Source organism: Pangasianodon hypophthalmus, chromosome 25, assembly GCF_027358585.1.
Source record: "Pangasianodon hypophthalmus isolate fPanHyp1 chromosome 25, fPanHyp1.pri, whole genome shotgun sequence".
Classification (NCBI taxonomy): Eukaryota; Metazoa; Chordata; class Actinopteri; order Siluriformes; family Pangasiidae; genus Pangasianodon; species Pangasianodon hypophthalmus.
Genome location: NC_069734.1, coordinates 11401573 through 11418672, shown reverse-complemented (window position 1 = coordinate 11418672; position 17100 = coordinate 11401573). Strand labels below are relative to the sequence as shown.

General features: G+C 38.1%; 2 protein-coding genes across 2 annotated transcripts; one reads left to right on the top strand and one right to left on the bottom strand.

The window, feature by feature from the left end:
* Positions 1-2558: 2558 nt before the first annotated feature.
* si:dkey-1h4.4 (leucine-rich repeat protein SHOC-2) lies at positions 2559-5482 on the bottom strand. The gene is made up of 4 exons (XM_053229325.1): positions 5181-5482; positions 3242-3662; positions 2798-2937; positions 2559-2643 (listed from the first exon to the last, which is right to left on the bottom strand). Exons 1-4 carry the CDS (start codon positions 5340-5342, stop codon positions 2590-2592), a joined length of 777 nt encoding a protein of 258 aa, XP_053085300.1. The 5' UTR covers positions 5343-5482; the 3' UTR covers positions 2559-2589.
* Positions 5483-10475: 4993 nt separating this feature from the next.
* On the top strand, positions 10476-17100 carry sord (sorbitol dehydrogenase). The gene is made up of 9 exons (XM_026946808.3): positions 10476-10627; positions 10767-10800; positions 11897-12061; positions 12462-12621; positions 12789-12907; positions 13536-13601; positions 13870-14048; positions 14481-14602; positions 16579-17100. The coding sequence occupies exons 1-9, from the start codon at positions 10574-10576 to the stop codon at positions 16742-16744; spliced, it is 1065 nt and encodes a 354-aa protein (XP_026802609.1). The 5' UTR covers positions 10476-10573; the 3' UTR covers positions 16745-17100.

Genomic DNA, 17100 nt, shown 5'->3' with positions numbered 1-17100 from the left:
TAGAGGCAGAAGTTACCCGGGTTGCCAGGTTGGACTGATTTAATCCCTGCAAATACACCTCTTCTTGTTCGTTAGACAAGAACTCAAATCTAGATGGATAGTTGATAGGCTCCATGCAATCTGGCAACCCGAAATGTTCGCTCTCTGTTTGCCACGCCCCTACAACCCGACTGATAGACAAAGTGACCGGGTTGAAATTAAGAAAGTGTGAAAATTACGAAACAGGTGATGTATCATAATGTATTACGACCACTACAGAGGTAGTAAAAGGCGCGCGCTCAATTCGGAACCATAGTATGGACTGTATTTCTGCGTAAGTAATAATAAAAAAAATGACAGAAAGGGAAAAAAACAGTTCAAACAAATAATTAATGCTAAGGCATGTGCTCTGCCATTTAAACGTTCCTCAGTGGCTAGATAAATATAAGTAATATAAATAATAATCCTCAGCACTGTAATAAAGGAACACCTCTGAAGGTCACACTAGAGACTATGGAAGTCTGTGGATTCTGTATTGTTCCTTATGGCCAATGGATAAACAAAACTGGCCAATCTAACAATCTGTGATCATCATTAGGCAACTAGAAAACGGGGACGTTTTGTTTGTTAGTCCTGTGTGTGAGTTTGTATGTATTTTCAGCACAGCATAAATGATACTCCACTGTACTGTGCAGAAGTTCAGTTCACAGGCCACATAAGAATATTACAGTTATAAGAATACTAAGCTTCACCAATAGCAATATAAAGTCAAACAAAATCCCTGCTGTGTCACTTGTGAAATACCAACAGGTAAGTTTCTCAGGATGTAAATCACACTGTGGTGTTTGTATTTTATGGTTCTGTTTCTCCTTTTTTTTTTTTTAACTACAGCTGACAGTTGTTTCCCCAAACTGACAATAAACCTGCCCACTAAATCCACTGTAAAACCAGCTTGTACTAGAATCACTTTTATTTATGGACAAAAAGTGGTACAGATGGTGATTTGAGTGAAGACTGGACTGTGTAACATACAGTTTACTGTACAGTATACTGTGAGTATTAGTTGTCTGATAAGCCAAGTGGTTTTAAGAGAGAAAACTTGTAGTTAAATCGTTAGTGAGACCTTCCATACAAGACACCGAAATTCAGAGAAATGGTGGGGAACTCATGAATTATCAATGTTTGTAACTCTAGTCAAAGTGAGCAGGGAGCCATACTGTAGCATTTCACTGTGTAAATGTTTTGTATGAAAGAGAAACCTACAGTATAGACCTATTGTGATATGCATCATGTATGGAACAATATGTGATTCACATGGTGTTAAAAATTACAACAAGAATTTTTCCATAATACCTGGAAGCTTTCAGTTAAAGGTTTAAATTAAATACAAATATAGTATAATTGTCAGAAATCATCCAGTATAGTCACAGAATTAAATCTATTTGTCATGCATGCATTTGTACAGATACACGTCCTTTTTTTTGACAATTTATTCACAGTTCATTTATTATATCACAAAAGCTGTAAAATAATGAGAGCTACTACTACTGTGAAAAGAAATATTACTGTGGAGAAAGACACACACTGCAAACAGGATGTTGGCAATATCTATTTTTTTTTTAATAGCATAATGAAATTGCATAAAGCAATGGGAAGTGAACATGTGATGGCTTTGTTAAAAAAAAAATAGTCTATTGTAACAAGGAGGTATCACAGGTCAGAAAATTTTGTCTTTTCTGAAGCATCAGCTAATTAACTTTAAATGTAGAGGCTTTAATGAACTGTGTAAGGATGTGCCAATAACTAGTAATATAATATACCAATAATCAACATACACAGTAACATACCAAATACACGTCTGTTATCATGCTACATGTTGATAAGAAACACTCTATGTAGGAAGTATTTGTCCCATTTGGAAAGCAAGATATGGGCAACTGTCTTTATTCTTAACTTTAATTTGCAGTGAGCACCTTCACAGTGAAGGTATTTGATTTTTGAAGAAAACACTGCTTAATGAGAACAGATACAGGTGTGCATGTGGTAATTTTTTTAAACTACAGAGTCATGACAATATTGTTATTATAATAAATCTATTAATAAATAAAATACACAAATAATATATAATAATAAATACAATAAAGGCATTTATGCTTGTGATCAGCTTTAAAATGAAGGCACTTCAATCTGCCCATCACTTCTAATATCAAGGTGTAATGTCTATCATATTGTCATGACCTACACTACAGCACCATCTGCAGTCTACTGACACTGTTTAATATCTGTTTAATAACTATGTAATGCTTCACTTTATAAACCTCGATTATATTTTACGACATTATATATTTCCAGGAAAACAACACCTAGTTCTGTGAAATATTATATTTTAACCTGTTCTCAATGTTCTCAGTGAGCATATTCTTAAGAGGAATATATTCATCATTCAAGATTTAAGCCTGCAAGACCAATTAAAGATTTATTTACCCACAATACGATGACTCTTTTATACTCCATTGTGTGTTTATTATATATCTTTCACTGTAGTTCCTTCTGTTATAATCATTCATGTGAAAATCAAACACTGGACAATTCAGATTTATTGTGTATTTATCATATATCATCCATTGCAGTTTCTGTGCTGCCTAGCAATATAAAATCCAGACCCTGCAATAAAACACACACACACACAGAGAAAGAGAGAGAGAGAAATTAAAATATTAGTCACAGGAGGTAGAAAAGCAATTACAGGCCCAAAATCATAAGATAGTACATTACAAAAAGCTCTGCATGCACTTTAGACAGCATTTTATGTTCCTACCTTCCAATGATGTGGTCTGAGCGTTAATGGGTTTTGCCTGAGGTCAAGTTTTATAAGTCTGCTGAAACCTAGGACTAAATCGTCCTCCAGTGAGGTAACACTGTTGAAGTTAAGAAGAAGAACTTGAAGACTTGGCATTTCTGGAAAAGAGATTTAAGATAACAAATAAACATTGCTATCTGCAAGCCTTGTGCTAGCGATTTATCTACAAAAATGTACAAGAGAGGAAAAAATGAAGATGCAGTATGTTAAGCTACGTGTCTATTTTGACTACACTTAGGCCCACCTGTTAGGTGACTAATGATTTCTCTTTTTTTTAGGTGTCACATAAAGACTCACACCTTTATACAATTTATTTCTTTCTATAACCCTTTCTTTCTTGATATTTGTCTGAAGAAAACTCTTATTATTTGGAAACTGGTCCTGCATATATTGCAAACTAACCTGTGAGTGCCTTTGGAATCTTTTTGAAGCTGTTCTTATTCAAATTGATGAAGACTAGTGACTGTAAGTTTTTCAAATCCTCTGGTACATCCTCTATTTTATTATCAGCCAAGTTCAACCACTGCAGACTTCTGAGGCTCCCAAACTGTGATGGCAAAGTCGTGATGGAATTGTTACTCAGACCAAGTTTTTGCAACTTGCTGAGTTTGCCAATAGATGGTGGGACAGAAATGAGTCCACAGTTTATGGCCCAGAGCTCTCTGAGTTCTCCAAGTTCTCCCAAAGCCTCAGGGAGGACGGAGAGTGGGTTGTGGTTTACTCCCAGGTATGTCAGGTGTTTCAGGGCGCTGATGTTATTAGGAAGCACAGTCAGCTGGTTTTGATCCAGGATGAGTTCTTCAAGCTGATCAAGGTGCAGAATCTGCAAAGGTTTAGGGTAATATAGGAAGATACAGGCTAATCAAAATCATATTTACAATTTTTTTTATTCACTTGGCAAACGCTTTTATCTAAAGTGACCTTTGGATAAAATGATGTAAAATCTAATCCAGGCAAAGAGCTAAGCAGTTTAGGGTCTTGCACATGGGTCAAATGTTGGCTCTCATTTAGTGATGGTCAAAGTGATAGTAGTGGTATTGATGCTTAATGAAGTCAGATTATAAAAAACATTTTTAAATTAATTATTTACAGAAATATTTAACAAGGAAAAGTAGTGGGAACTTCATGGTTTGTATGAAAATAGATCGATTACTTCTTATAACACTAACCCTAGATTCTGCAAAATGTTAAGAATTTTACAAAAATTTTAAAAATAAGAGGGATCATAATAATTCTATTTTGCTTTTTATTGAGTACTGCCCTGAATAAGCTATTTCACATAACAGATGTTTACATATAGTCTACAAGACACAATAATAACTGAATTTACACAAATGAACCAGTTCAAAAGTTTACATACGCTTGATTCTTAATACTGTGTGTGTTACCTGGATGATCAACAACTGATTTTATGTTTTGTGATAGTTGTTCATGAGTCCCTTGTTTGTCCTGAGCATGTTGAGATCCATCTTTTCACACTGACGACAACTGAGGGACTCATAAACAGCTAGGACAGAAGACAAAATAATAACGATTTACACCGTTCATCCTGTTCAAAAGTTTACACCCCCCTGGCTCTTAATGTATTGTGTTGCCTTATTGAGCATCAGTGAATGTTTGCACCCTTTGTAATAGTTGTGTACGAGTCCCTCAGTTGTCCTCAGTGTGAAAAGGTGGATCTCAACATCATATAGCCGCTGTTGGAAAGGGGTCAAATATGCAGAAGATGCTGGAAAAGTCAAGTCAAAGAAAAGCAAAGAATGTGCAGGACCTGGAGGATTTTTCTGAAGAACACTGGACAGTGTAACTGCTCAGGACAAACAAGGGACTCGTGAACAAATATCACAAAACATAAAAGAGTCACTGATCCAGGTAACACACACAGTATTAAGAATCAAGCGTATGTAAACTTTTGAACTGGTTCTTTTGCATGAATTCAGTTATCTTGTGTCTTGTGGATTATACGCAAACATCTGTTATGTGAAATACCTTATTCAAGGCAGTACTAAATAAAAAACAAAATGCAATTTTTTTGAACCCTCTTCATTTTTTAAATAATTAACATTTTGCAGATTCTGCAAGGCATATGTGAACTTCTGACCATCTTATGATCCTATCCTCAGGCCTACTTTCTGGCACTGCTCTGATTTACCTCATTATCAGCACAGAATCTATTGTTCGTAGATCAGTGTATTAAGTTAAACTGCGTTTTGGGAATGTTTAAGTATTGTTAATTTATTAACTAGACCTAAATATAACGCTTTATTCTCTGGTATTGTAAAGAAATGTAGGTTAAAGCAGTGATAGTTGTCTAAAACAGCTCTTTCGCTTGCTTTCTTACCTCTTCAGGGGGTAAAATGAGATGGTTGTGGTTGAGGAATAATTTCTTTAAAGTTATCAGCTCTGAAATGCGTGCAGGCAGTAAAACTAAACCGCGGTGACTGATATTTAAAGACTCCCATTTCTTGGTTTGACATTCATCGAGTATATCATCTATATTCATTTGGCTTCGTAAAAAAATCACCAAGAGGTGACAGTGGATCTACAACAGGATGTGAATGTTGACGGTGCTCGCGTGGCGTCACCATGGTTACACAGTCTGGACAATTTCCGGTCCGATACTATGGCACTGTGGCACTGTGTAGCGTGTTATAAGCAACAACATGCCAAGTGCAAAACAACAGACATTTATTTATTTATTTATTTATTTATTTATTTATTGGTATATCATGGCCGTACCCGGAGGTATTAGAAAACCGGAATATGTGGGAGAAATATGAGCCCTGTTTCCCCCACCTTATTCTGGAAAATCCCGCCTCGATAGACAATACACAACTAGTACCCGCCTACTGTGCTTTGATTGGCTAGTAGCAGTACTCTCCCGGGCCGTGATTGGTTAGTGGCATGTCAGGAAGACTAAATAGAGAAACCCTATAGGGCCTCCCTTTGCTCTCAAAACAGTCTCAATTCTTCATGGCATGGATTCCACAAGATGTTGGAAACATTCCTTTGAGATTCTGGTCCATGTGGACATGATTGCACCTTGAGATTCCTGTAGATTTTTCAGGTGTACTATCACCCTGCCAATCTACTGCTCTACCACATCCCAAAGGTGTTTTACAGAATTCCAATCCAGTGAAGACCATTGAAGAACAATGAACTGTGGCTATGTTTACATGCAAATCACTATTCCGATATTAATCAGAATTTGGCAATATTCTAATTAGTACTGAGTCATGTAAACGCTGCAATCTGATTGCCCGATTCAGATTAAGACAATATTCTGATTCCTCAGATTCCGATTCCCACCCCCTGTTGTTGCATGTAAACACCTTATTCAGAAAATCCACTGAAAGGAGATATACACTCATGCTCAGTCCACAAGGAATTGTGGGTGCTAACAGATGCTTAGCTGTAGGCTAGGTATTTAGGAATGGCAAGTCCTCAGGCATACTTACAACAACCACGTATACAGGAATCATATTTGGAATATGGCTGCAACCCGAATATAGACTGGAATTTGACATGCCTGTGAATGTAGTCATTGTCGAACTGGTTTCATGAGATGACTTTTGCTTTGTGACATGGTGCATTATCATGCTGGAAGTAGCCATTAGAACATGGGTAAACTGTGGCCATGAAGGGATGAACATGGTCCACGACAATACTCATATAGGCTGTGGCATTCAAGCAATGATTGATTGGTATTAACAGGCCCAAAGTGTGCCAAGAAAATATTCCCTACACCATTACACCACCTCCACCAGTCTGGACTGTTGACACAAGGTTGAGTCCATGGATTCATGCTGTTAGTACCAAATTCTGACCCTATCATCTGTGTGCCTCAGCAGAAATCAAGATCCATCAGACCAGGCTACATTTTCCCAGTCTTCAAAGGTCCAGGTTTGGTGAGTCTGTGCCCACTGCAGCCTCAGCTTTCAGTTCTTGGCTGACAGAAGGGGAACCCAAAGTGGTCTTCTGCTTTTGTAGCCCATCCACCTCAAGGTTTGATGTGTTGTGGATTCTGAGATGCTTTTCTGCTCACCACAGATGTACAGAGTGTTTATCTGAGTTACAGTAGCCTTCCTGTCAACTCAAACCAGTCTGGGCATTCTCCATTGACCTCCCTAATCAACAATGTGTTTCTGTCTGCAGAACTGCTGCTTACCAGATGTTTTTCTTTATTGTACCATTCTGTGTAAACTCTAGAGACTGCTGTCCTTGAAAATCCCAGGATGTCAGCAGTTATAGAAATACTCAAACCAGGCTGTCTGGCACCAACAATCATGCCTCAGTCAAAATCACTGAGATCACATTATTCCCCATTCTGATGGTTGATGTAAACACTACCTGAAGCTGCTGGCTTGCATCTGTGTGATTTTATGCATTTCATTGCTGCTACATGATGGCTGATTAGATAATTGCATGAATGTGTAGGGGTACAGGTGTTCCTAACAAAGTGCTCAGTGAGTGTATATGGGCGGGTTGATACATATGTATTGATACTTCTGATCTTGGCTTACTTCTGATCTTTTTTTTTTTTTTAAAGAAAAAACAAACAAAAACAAAAACAAAAAAACAAGAAAGATCAGAAGTAAGCCATGATCAGAAGTATCAATACATATGATGCCCTCTAGTGGCTGGCTGCAGTACAATTTTTATCCTTGGCCATTCTCATGTTAGTGAAGTTACATCTCCACAGAATTATTTTGGGAAACAATGTTTTTTTTTTTTTTTTTTTTTTACCATTTCAGCTGAATCCCAGTGTAGCAGGTGGGATCTATTAGAAAAACTATAAGAAACAAATTTTATGTAGGCCAACATCTTAATACAGTATTTAGGACATTTTTCTTAGTCTGTTGTGTGCATACAATATTATAATATGTTGATGACAAATCTGGATAAGATTTTTAAAAATCTTGTTATCAAAATGTGATTTATTGATGTCATTAATAAGTATGCTACAGATAAATAATTTTAAACATGTAATTGTGGATGGAGCCTAAACTAATGAAAACATGTCCCAAATTACCAAATATGTTTGTACAACCTGGTGTGTGTGTGTGTGTGTGTGTGTGTGTGTGTGTGTGTGAAAAAGACTCTAGGGACAGGTGATTTTTGACAGAGCTTCGGGTTTCTTTTATGCTTTCTTTTTTTTTGTAGTGCATAAACTCAAGTTCAAGTGCATGTCTGTGCTTCTTCTCTTTCTGGTTCACAGCGTCTACTGAAAGGAAACCATATAACTAGGCTGCAGGAAATAACACACAGGTAAGAACATTCACTCGTTACCTGCCAGTTCAACCTACCTACTCTCTCAGACCCCAGCCGACACTTGACCATACCCCCGCTGCCACAAACCCCTACGCTGCAAAGAGCAAAACTGGCACAGCCATCTGCTGTGGCCACAAAGAGGTGCCGCTCCACTGTACTGTACTTGCTCTCCCTTAACGAGAACTTCCGGCTGATGTAGTGCACTGGGCACTCCTCTCCTCCACCACTTGGGACAAAATAGCCACCAGCCCTCTGTCTGATGCGTCAGTCTACGGAACAAGGGAAAGAGAAGTCAGGAGTGGTTACTCCAATGTTGAGTATAGCCTTGAGTTCATCCTGAACTACATTTTTCTTGTGCTCAGGTGAACAATATAGCCGTTTGCATACAACCACGCCTGGGAGAGTCTCAATGTGGTGCCCTATGAGATTTGTGCAACTGGGTAGGAGTAAAACTGCATCAGAAAATTCCCTTTGTATGCTGGCAGCCTGTGCTCTTTGGGACAGAGAAAGGTGCTCTCCACAGGAGGCTGGGGTGGATTGAGTTGGGTCTTTTAAGGACACCTTCAGTCCCAGCTCCTCCCTCTCAGGAACCACTTTCACCAAAGCCACAAGGACCGACTCTCTCCATAGTTTCAGTAGACTGAGGGGGTATATTTTGCAGTGCATCGCCTCTATCCTTTCGTTTGACCTCATAGTCTACTTCCTCAACTCAGCATGTGACCTCAAAGAGCTCTTGCTACTTAGAGAGCAATTTAAAACTGATGAGCACTTCATCTCCCGGTGTGAATTCCTGAGTACCTGTCATACATTCGGAACTGTCACTCTTGGGCCTGACACAAATTCTCCTGTGTTATTTGGCCCAAGGTGTGGAGTTTTACTCTCAGGTCCAGAGTGTAGTGAATTTTGTTTTTACTTTTGCAAACACCAGGGGCTCAAGCAACTTATCTTAATTATGCGCATCACTGTGAACGAACTTACAAATTCCTCTTATTCCTCTTACAAACTAGTCATTCTGTTTAGGGATCGTAAAAACTGGTGCAAAAAGAGTTAACCCCCTAACTCATCTGAAGAGCACCTCTGCAAGAGTGTATGATGAGATGCTTCCCCATATTGTGTACTCTTTCTGCCTGGAGCCAGAGAATCACCCGCTGTTGCTGAGGATGGCCCCACATGGATTGTCTAAAGATCACCATGAGATTGCTGTAGATGGCGCCACACGGATAACCTAAAGATGGCTGTGGATGTTCTTACTTGGATAGCCTAAAGATTGTACTTGATAAACAGTTTATGCTCAAGTCTCAATCACTGAACTTCACCTGGATACTACAGACTTAAATTTAAAGCTCTAATGAAATCAAAAATGTCTCTGAAGCTCTTACTCGGGATTCTTACAGCACACTTAGTACTGCTTGAATTTATTGTACACAGCTGTGCATGAGTAATAAATCATAACTCATAACTCATTTATGTCCAAGTCTAAGCATTTCCAGTGTGTGTTGTGTGACCTACATGCCCAGGTATGTCTGGACACAGTAACATAACTTTTCAGTATTTGCACTGAGGACGACATTAAGATTAGGGATTGAATTCACAAAAATAGGTTGTATGTGAAAACTGTATGAGACAAGGTGATCTTGGACCCTGAAATCCGTAAGACACACACAAAACTATTCAGGAAGCGACGGTGGCAAGTGGCGTCACCATGGCTACGCAGTCTGAGCATTTCCGGTCAAATTTATTTCCTTTTTATTTTTATTTATTTATTTATTTATTTATAATCTTTTGGGCTTTAAACCAAGTGAAAATGTATAGGCCTTTTATTTTCCTTGTGTGGAACTTGTTATGACTGTACCCTGAGGCATGACACAACAGCTTTATATGATAAGAGCATCGCCAGCTTTAAACCAGGCTGCTTACAAAACCTGGACGTGTGGAAGAAGGAGGTGCAAGTCATATGACCGTTATTTCCCCATCTTATTCGGATAATCTGTACTTTCATTGGCTACTAGCATCTGGCTCCCGGGTCATGATTGGCTAGTGGCATAGCAGGTAGCCTAGATACGGAAATATCAATTTTACTGGTTACATGAATAGAACCAGTTAAAATGTAAAACAGGGATTGCCCCCTTTATAAATATTTATTTAAAAAAAAAAACATATAAATAAGAAATACTGGAAATTTTATTTTTCTGCTACTTTTTCCATATACTATGAGGAAAAAGTAAAAGTCATCTGCCACTCTAGTTCCGCAAAGTCCTGTTGTTGTTACAGTGACGTAAACGTTGTCTTAAGCGAGCTGTTCTACAGACTAACCAATCATGGCGCAGGGGCGGCATATATTAGCCAATCCCAGTGTAGGGGGCGGGATCTCTCGGAATATAAGAGCGTGGGAGTGTCGCGCGCAGTCGCTGCTGGTTTTTAAAGCAACTTCACATAAAACACTGAAGTGAGCAAAGGGAGAAAATGGAGAAAGACAACCTTTCCCTGGTCTTGCACAGTAAAGGCGATCTCAGGCTGGTATGATAAATTCGTTTTAACCCAACTATCCTAATGAACTAACCTTACTCTAAAGAATAAACAGTTTGTACTGAAAGATGTGTTTCAGGCACTGAACCACTGTGCTGTGCTTATTTAATGTTAATGTGGTTATTTGCAGGAACAACGTCCCATACCAGAGCCTGGAGCTGATGGTATGATCAAACACTAATACACACATTTTCCTAACGGTGAAAGCTGACACTGTAAATGCATCAACATGCCCTTTGCCCCTCGACTGCATGCAGTGGTGCCAAACTGGGCGGTTTTCCTGAGAGGGAAGTTGACTATGGGCTGATAGCACTGAATTATTTAGACAGAATTTAGTGACATTTTTTCCTTCATAAGGTATGGTTTTAAACTATGAATTATTGTTTGAAAATGAGCAGCAGTTACAGGCGGGTGTTATGAGAGTATAATGTTAGAATTATAAGTTATGTCAGTGCTTATGAGTTTCTCATAATTCTCAGTACTTCTTCTTTTGTTCCTGGATAACTGAATAAGTAAGGAATAAAACATAAAATAATCCACATGTGCTGGTATGATACAGTCTGACAGGCTGTTACCAAGTGCATTATTCCTCTTATACAGCAGTTTGTCAGCAGTTATTTCATTTATTAAAGAAGGACACATCATGCTTTTTATCCATTTGTTTTTTTGTTTTTTTTTTAAATATAATGTTATGGAATGTCCATGAAACAAATGATTTCCTGTTTTCATGTTATAGCAGCTATAAACAGTTGTTCCCTCACCAGCTCCTGTTTTTTTCTCTCTGCTGAAGTAAATAAGACAAAAAACAAACAACCAAACAAAAAAATTTGTGTTAAATAACATGATTTAGTTATCCATTTATTATTTGACTTAGATTCTTATGTAGAGATTCAAGAATTCAGCAGTTCTGTGGTATAATTGGAGTTGTAATATTAGAGAAGATTCTTGAGTATTCATTACTGAACAAGGGAAATATAAACAAATGCAGTAAGAGACACAGATGGTTGTATTTGCTGAATAAAACAAAGTCTTCAGCACTAATGTGTCCCATTATGTGCAACAGAACAAAAGAGAGCATGTAGCATATAAACAATGAGCAGGGCTACTAATGACAGTGATAGAGTTTGCCTACCACCGCTTCTGTCTGTCTTAAATCTGTAAATGTTAATGAGTCCAGCAGAGTCTGGGGATTTTCCTGCGTACACGTTAAACATGGTAATTAACTGATGAGTTCTGTGTTTTGTCTTGTTTGACCTTCAGAGGTTTTACTTCAGATGCACTCGGTGGGGATCTGCGGCTCTGATGTGCACTACTGGCAGAATGGACGGATTGGGGACTATATTGTTCAGAAGCCGATGGTCCTGGGTCATGAGGCAGCAGGGCGAGTGGTCAAAGTGGGATCTGCAGTCACTCACCTCAAACCAGGTTTGCTGTAGAAAAGCATGATTCAAGATTAACCTGCACTGTTTAGGCCAAAATGATTAATGTTTTTTGGTTTTATACAACCAAACCACAATATATAGTGTATAAGATTGGTCAGGATAATCACGCATAATAATAATAATAATAATAATAATAATAATAATAATAATAATAATGACAATTCTGTATCGGTTAGATATTGGACTTTTGGAGCCTTCAGTGGTATTAGTGTTGCAAAGTTGAATATTGTGTAAATAGTTAACAAATGATATGCAATATGCCTAGAGTGAGCCTCATAAAAGTTATCAAAAGAATTTTTAATTCTCCCAATGGTCCATAATATGCAGCATCACGATAAATCACTTTTGAATCCTATTTATTTTGCCATTTGTTGTCCATTTAGGTGACAGGGTGGCTATTGAACCTGGAGTCCCCCGAGAAATGGATGAGTTTTTCAAATCTGGCCGCTACAATCTATCACCCACTATATTCTTCTGTGCCACACCACCTGATGACGGGAACCTCTGCAGATACTACAAACATAATGCCAACTTCTGCTACAAGTCAGTTTCCCCAAAATGTCATGCACTGTACTTTTTTCTTCAAAATGTTCCACCTTTGGACACATTTTTGCTGCTTTTAAAATTTTGAGCCACAAGACTATTGCAAGCAGAGGTCAGGTTTTGTATTGATGTGCGTCTCAGGTAATCATCTACATTTCTGTGTGCAGACTTCCTGATAATGTGAGTTATGAAGAAGGGGCTCTGCTTGAGCCGCTCTCAGTGGGGATTCACGCATGCAGGAGAGCCGGAGTTACTCTGGGCAGCTCTGTGTTCATCTGTGGAGCAGGTTAATACCCCTTTCTGCTGAGCCTGCAGTGGTTTTACTATTACATTAACAACATGGGATGAGTATCATTCTATTTTGTGTAGAATGTTTCACTTAAAGGGCCCATTTTTCATGATCATAGTGCAAATACAAAAATAAGGCAGATGGAACAGGATTTCACAGTCTTCAATTAATGGTCAGAAGTGAGGAAACAATGTCATTTTTAAGAAGTGGTGTAATTTTTAGGTAATTTTGGACCAAAGTAGTTGCTCCATCCACCTCAATGCAGGCACTTGTATTTCTGACCACCTGGTTTAGACCCAACCAAATTAGTATACTGGGTTTTACCACTAAGTTGTGCCTGGTTAAAAATAGACTTCAGACAGTTTTATAGTGAAGTCCACACAATAAATTCTGATTTGTATGGTAGCACTTACATTTCTTTCTGTTTAATTAGGGGTTTGAGTTTTTTAAGTTGAGGTTTTTTTTTAAATAACTGAATTGAATTGGTGCCAGTCTCTATTTAAGATATAGTTCAGTATAAACCAGCTTAAAGGAGATGCCGTTTCCCACTATCCAAAGCTAACACACACATTGTATCAGTAATATGAATCAATTCCTTAAACAGCCTCTGTTTTGTTTCCTGTAGGACCGATCGGCCTGGTCACTCTGTTGGTAGCTAAATCCATGGGAGCCTCTCAAGTGCTTATAAGCGGTAAGGTATAGCATTGCAGTGTACTCAAAATCCCCACTGAGCTGACGAAGGACTGAGCTAAACCTCTATTTTCCCTGTAAGCTAATAATTTACTGTGCACTATGTATATAATTCTCCTCAGAGTCACCCTAGTAATTATTTACTATCTTTAGAGCAACATGAATATGAGAATTTGGATATCAACTCAAACAGGAAAGAATAAAAATGTGCAAAACTGTTGCAGAGTCACGTGCCATCCATTCATTTGATGTCTTCTTGTACCTTTCAGACCTTTCTGCTGATAGGTTGGCCAAGGCTAAAGAGTTAGGTGCTGACTTTGTTCTTCCTGTCAAGCGAGAGGATACACCACAGGAAATGGCCAAACGTGTGGATGGCATGCTGGGGTGCATGCCTCACATCACCATAGATTGTACCGGTGTCGAGAACAGCATCCAAACAGCAATCTATGTGAGTACCATATGTCAAAACAATCATTATACAGTCTACTACTACTACTACTACTACTACTACTACAACATTGCAGTGGCGCCAAACTGGAGAATGCTAATAATATTATCACATTATATAACATAGATATTATTATTATTATTATCTATGTTATATAATGTGATATTAATATTATTAGCATTCTCCAGTTTGGCGCCACTGCAATGTTGGATTCTAGCTAAACTATTAAGTTATTAGTGATAGCAGGCTAAATTTATTCATGTAATGCTTTTGACAGTTGTCCTGACAAAGCAGGTTTAATACACCAGTAATTAAGGAGCATATGAATGAGTGACAATGGCATGGAAAAGTCCAAGTACATTAAGAAGAAACTTTGAGAGACCTGTTTTTTGTCGATGCGGGATGCACTCTGTGTGTTATGTATGTGTACAGGCCACACACTCTGGAGGTGTAGTTGTTTTGGTCGGACTTGGTGCTGAAATGGTCACAGTGCCTCTTGTTACCGCTGCAGTCAGAGAAGTGGACATCCGAGGCGTGTTCCGCTACTGCAACACGTGAGTTAAACAGTATACAATGTTCGGATAATCAATGTCAGTAAAACAGATTGCTCTCAGTGATGAGAAGCTAAACCCTCAAAGAGCTTTATATTCCAAAATAATGCTAAGAATCAGTGAACTCTAGTGCCCCAAATATTTCATTCATTATTAACATTTATCACTAAATGAAAACTGGAATAAAAAACAATGAAATGTATATAAACAATGAAATGTGATAAGTGTATGAAGTTTACTTTTCTACTTGGCATTAGTTAGTATTTTAGTTAGCATTGGACCTACATGGCTATTGTACAGTAGAGAAGCTGCCAGTTTAGCATCACGCATGTCTAAATCATCACATGCTTGCCTCCAAAGACATAATTTGTCTCAGTAATACCATTTGTTCATGAACAGTTTAATAAAGTAACAGAAAAATCAGATTGGAACTACACTCACTGGCCACTATTATGAACACCATACTAATACTGGATAGCACTCCTCTGAGAACAGCCTCAGCTCTTTGTGGCATGGATTCCGTAAGATGTTGGAAGCATTCCTTTGAGATTCTGGTCCATGTTGACATGAGTTCATTACATAATTGCTGTAGCTAATGGTGATACTGAGATACTGTTCTGCTTACCATGGTTGTAAAGAGTGGTTATTCGAGTTACCATAGCTTTCCTGTCAGCTTGAACCAGTTTAGCCAATTTCCTCTGACTTGTCTGATCAACAAGGCATTACCTCCTGCAGAACTTCCGCCCACTGGATGCATTCTGTTTAAACTCTAGAGACTGTTATGTGTGAAAATCCCAGCAGAGATCAGCAGTTTCGGAAATGCTCAAACCAGCCTGTCTGGCTCCAACAACCATGCCACAGTTAAAGTCACTGAGATCATATTTTTCCCCATTGTGATGTTTGATGTGAAAATTACCTGAATCTGTGACCATTACCAGAGCAGTATCTGCATGATTTTATGCATTGCATTGATAAAATAAGTGCATGAATGAGCAGGTGTACAGGTGTTCCTAATAAAGTGGCTGACAAGTGTATATTATCATTCAGATCTTTTCTACAATTCTGCTTTTTGTACTTTTGACAGCAGTCAGCAGTTAAATTGTTTTATATGAATGATTAACAGGCCTAAACTCCAGTAATATAATTTGATGGACCTTCAGTCAGTGCAGGGCATAATGTTAATAATAATAACTTAATATAGTTTAACCTTTGGAAGCATCTGCACTGTGGGTAGAAAGCGAGCGTGGATTTAATATGGCTGTCCTTTTTCAGCACGTGTACAGTGAGTGTCCACATTTTATATACTGTGTCAGAAAGCACAAGCAAGTCTGAGATACTGAACAACTTGACTTGGTTTGAGACAGGTGTTTGATTTAGACATGCGGTTTGCATGAGGCTGAAAATGTGGCAGCCTCATGCAAACCGCAGCAGTTTAAAACAAATGAAGCAAAATTAACCACATTTATTGAAAACTGTAAATGTAACATTCAATACAGAGTGTACTGAATGCAGTTAAAGGTGCAATAGTCCGATATTTTTTTATTTCTTACTAGTACTAATAATGTGTATTTTATGTTAATTATGTTAATCATGTTGAAAAAAATATATATATTAAGCCATCGTCTCAGAACAAGTGTATTACATAGCTGAAAAAATGTTTGTATTTAGATTGGGCTCTTGTCAGTCATTTTATAGACACGCCCCCAGTGCCCTTTCACATCATAAATCATTATGAGGAGAAGTTGCATGTTTATAGAGTTGTCATTTGGCTTTCAAGCGTTTGGATATCAAAGTGCTAATGATAACCCTAGTTAGAATGCTTATTCTAGTACTTTGTGTACATGGGTGGAAATGGGGGCAATCAAAATGAGTAAAAAAAAATCACTCAAATCTTATTCAACTCCACCCATTTAACCTATTATTCCACTGATATTACATAATGCACCATTAAGTTTGTTTTGTGTTTGTTCTCTGTCCAGGTGGCCTATCGCTATTGCTATGCTGGCCTCTAAGCGTGTGAATGTAAAGCCACTGGTCACACACCGCTTTCCACTGGAGCAAGCTGTGGAGGCATTTGAGACAACTAGACAGGGCATTGGGATCAAAGTCATGCTGAAATGTGACAAAAATGACCAGAACCCATAAGAAAAGGAGCTTTACTCATTATCCTCCCAACAATAAATCAATTTAATCTAGTCTAATGTTTATTTTAGAATTACTACTGCTTAACCAGTTAATCAAGCATTAATCAAGCATTACAGTATCTTTGGGCTGAAGTTAAGCCTACAACATACAAACTGCAAAAGTTAATACAGTGTAAATTGGTTTGGTCTGTTCCCACTTGTATTCCTTTTATAAGAGAATGAATGAAACACCAGACTTAGTGTGTATATACACACTTGAATGAAGGGTATTTTGGTAGCTGTTGTATGTTGTGATTATAACCACCAGGGGGTAACAGAACTCTACATACTGGAGTAATAAATTATCACAAGCAATCA

Bases quoted from the DNA above. Each gene is read 5' to 3' on its own strand.
- si:dkey-1h4.4 (XM_053229325.1), bottom strand. From the start codon at position 5,342: ATGAATATAGATGATATACTCGATGAATGTCAAACCAAGAAATGGGAG. The intron at 2,938-3,241 runs GTTAGTTTGCAA...TCTCTTTTCCAG, and splicing joins GATTCCAAAGGCACTCACAG to AAATGCCAAGTCTTCAAGTT. The intron at 2,644-2,797 runs GTAGGAACATAA...GTTTTATTGCAG, and splicing joins TCAGACCACATCATTGGAAG to GGTCTGGATTTTATATTGCT.
- sord (XM_026946808.3), top strand. From the start codon at position 10,574: ATGGAGAAAGACAACCTTTCCCTGGTCTTGCACAGTAAAGGCGATCTC. The intron at 13,602-13,869 runs GTAAGGTATAGC...TGTACCTTTCAG, and splicing joins CTCTCAAGTGCTTATAAGCG to ACCTTTCTGCTGATAGGTTG. The intron at 14,603-16,578 runs GTGAGTTAAACA...TTCTCTGTCCAG, and splicing joins GTGTTCCGCTACTGCAACAC to GTGGCCTATCGCTATTGCTA.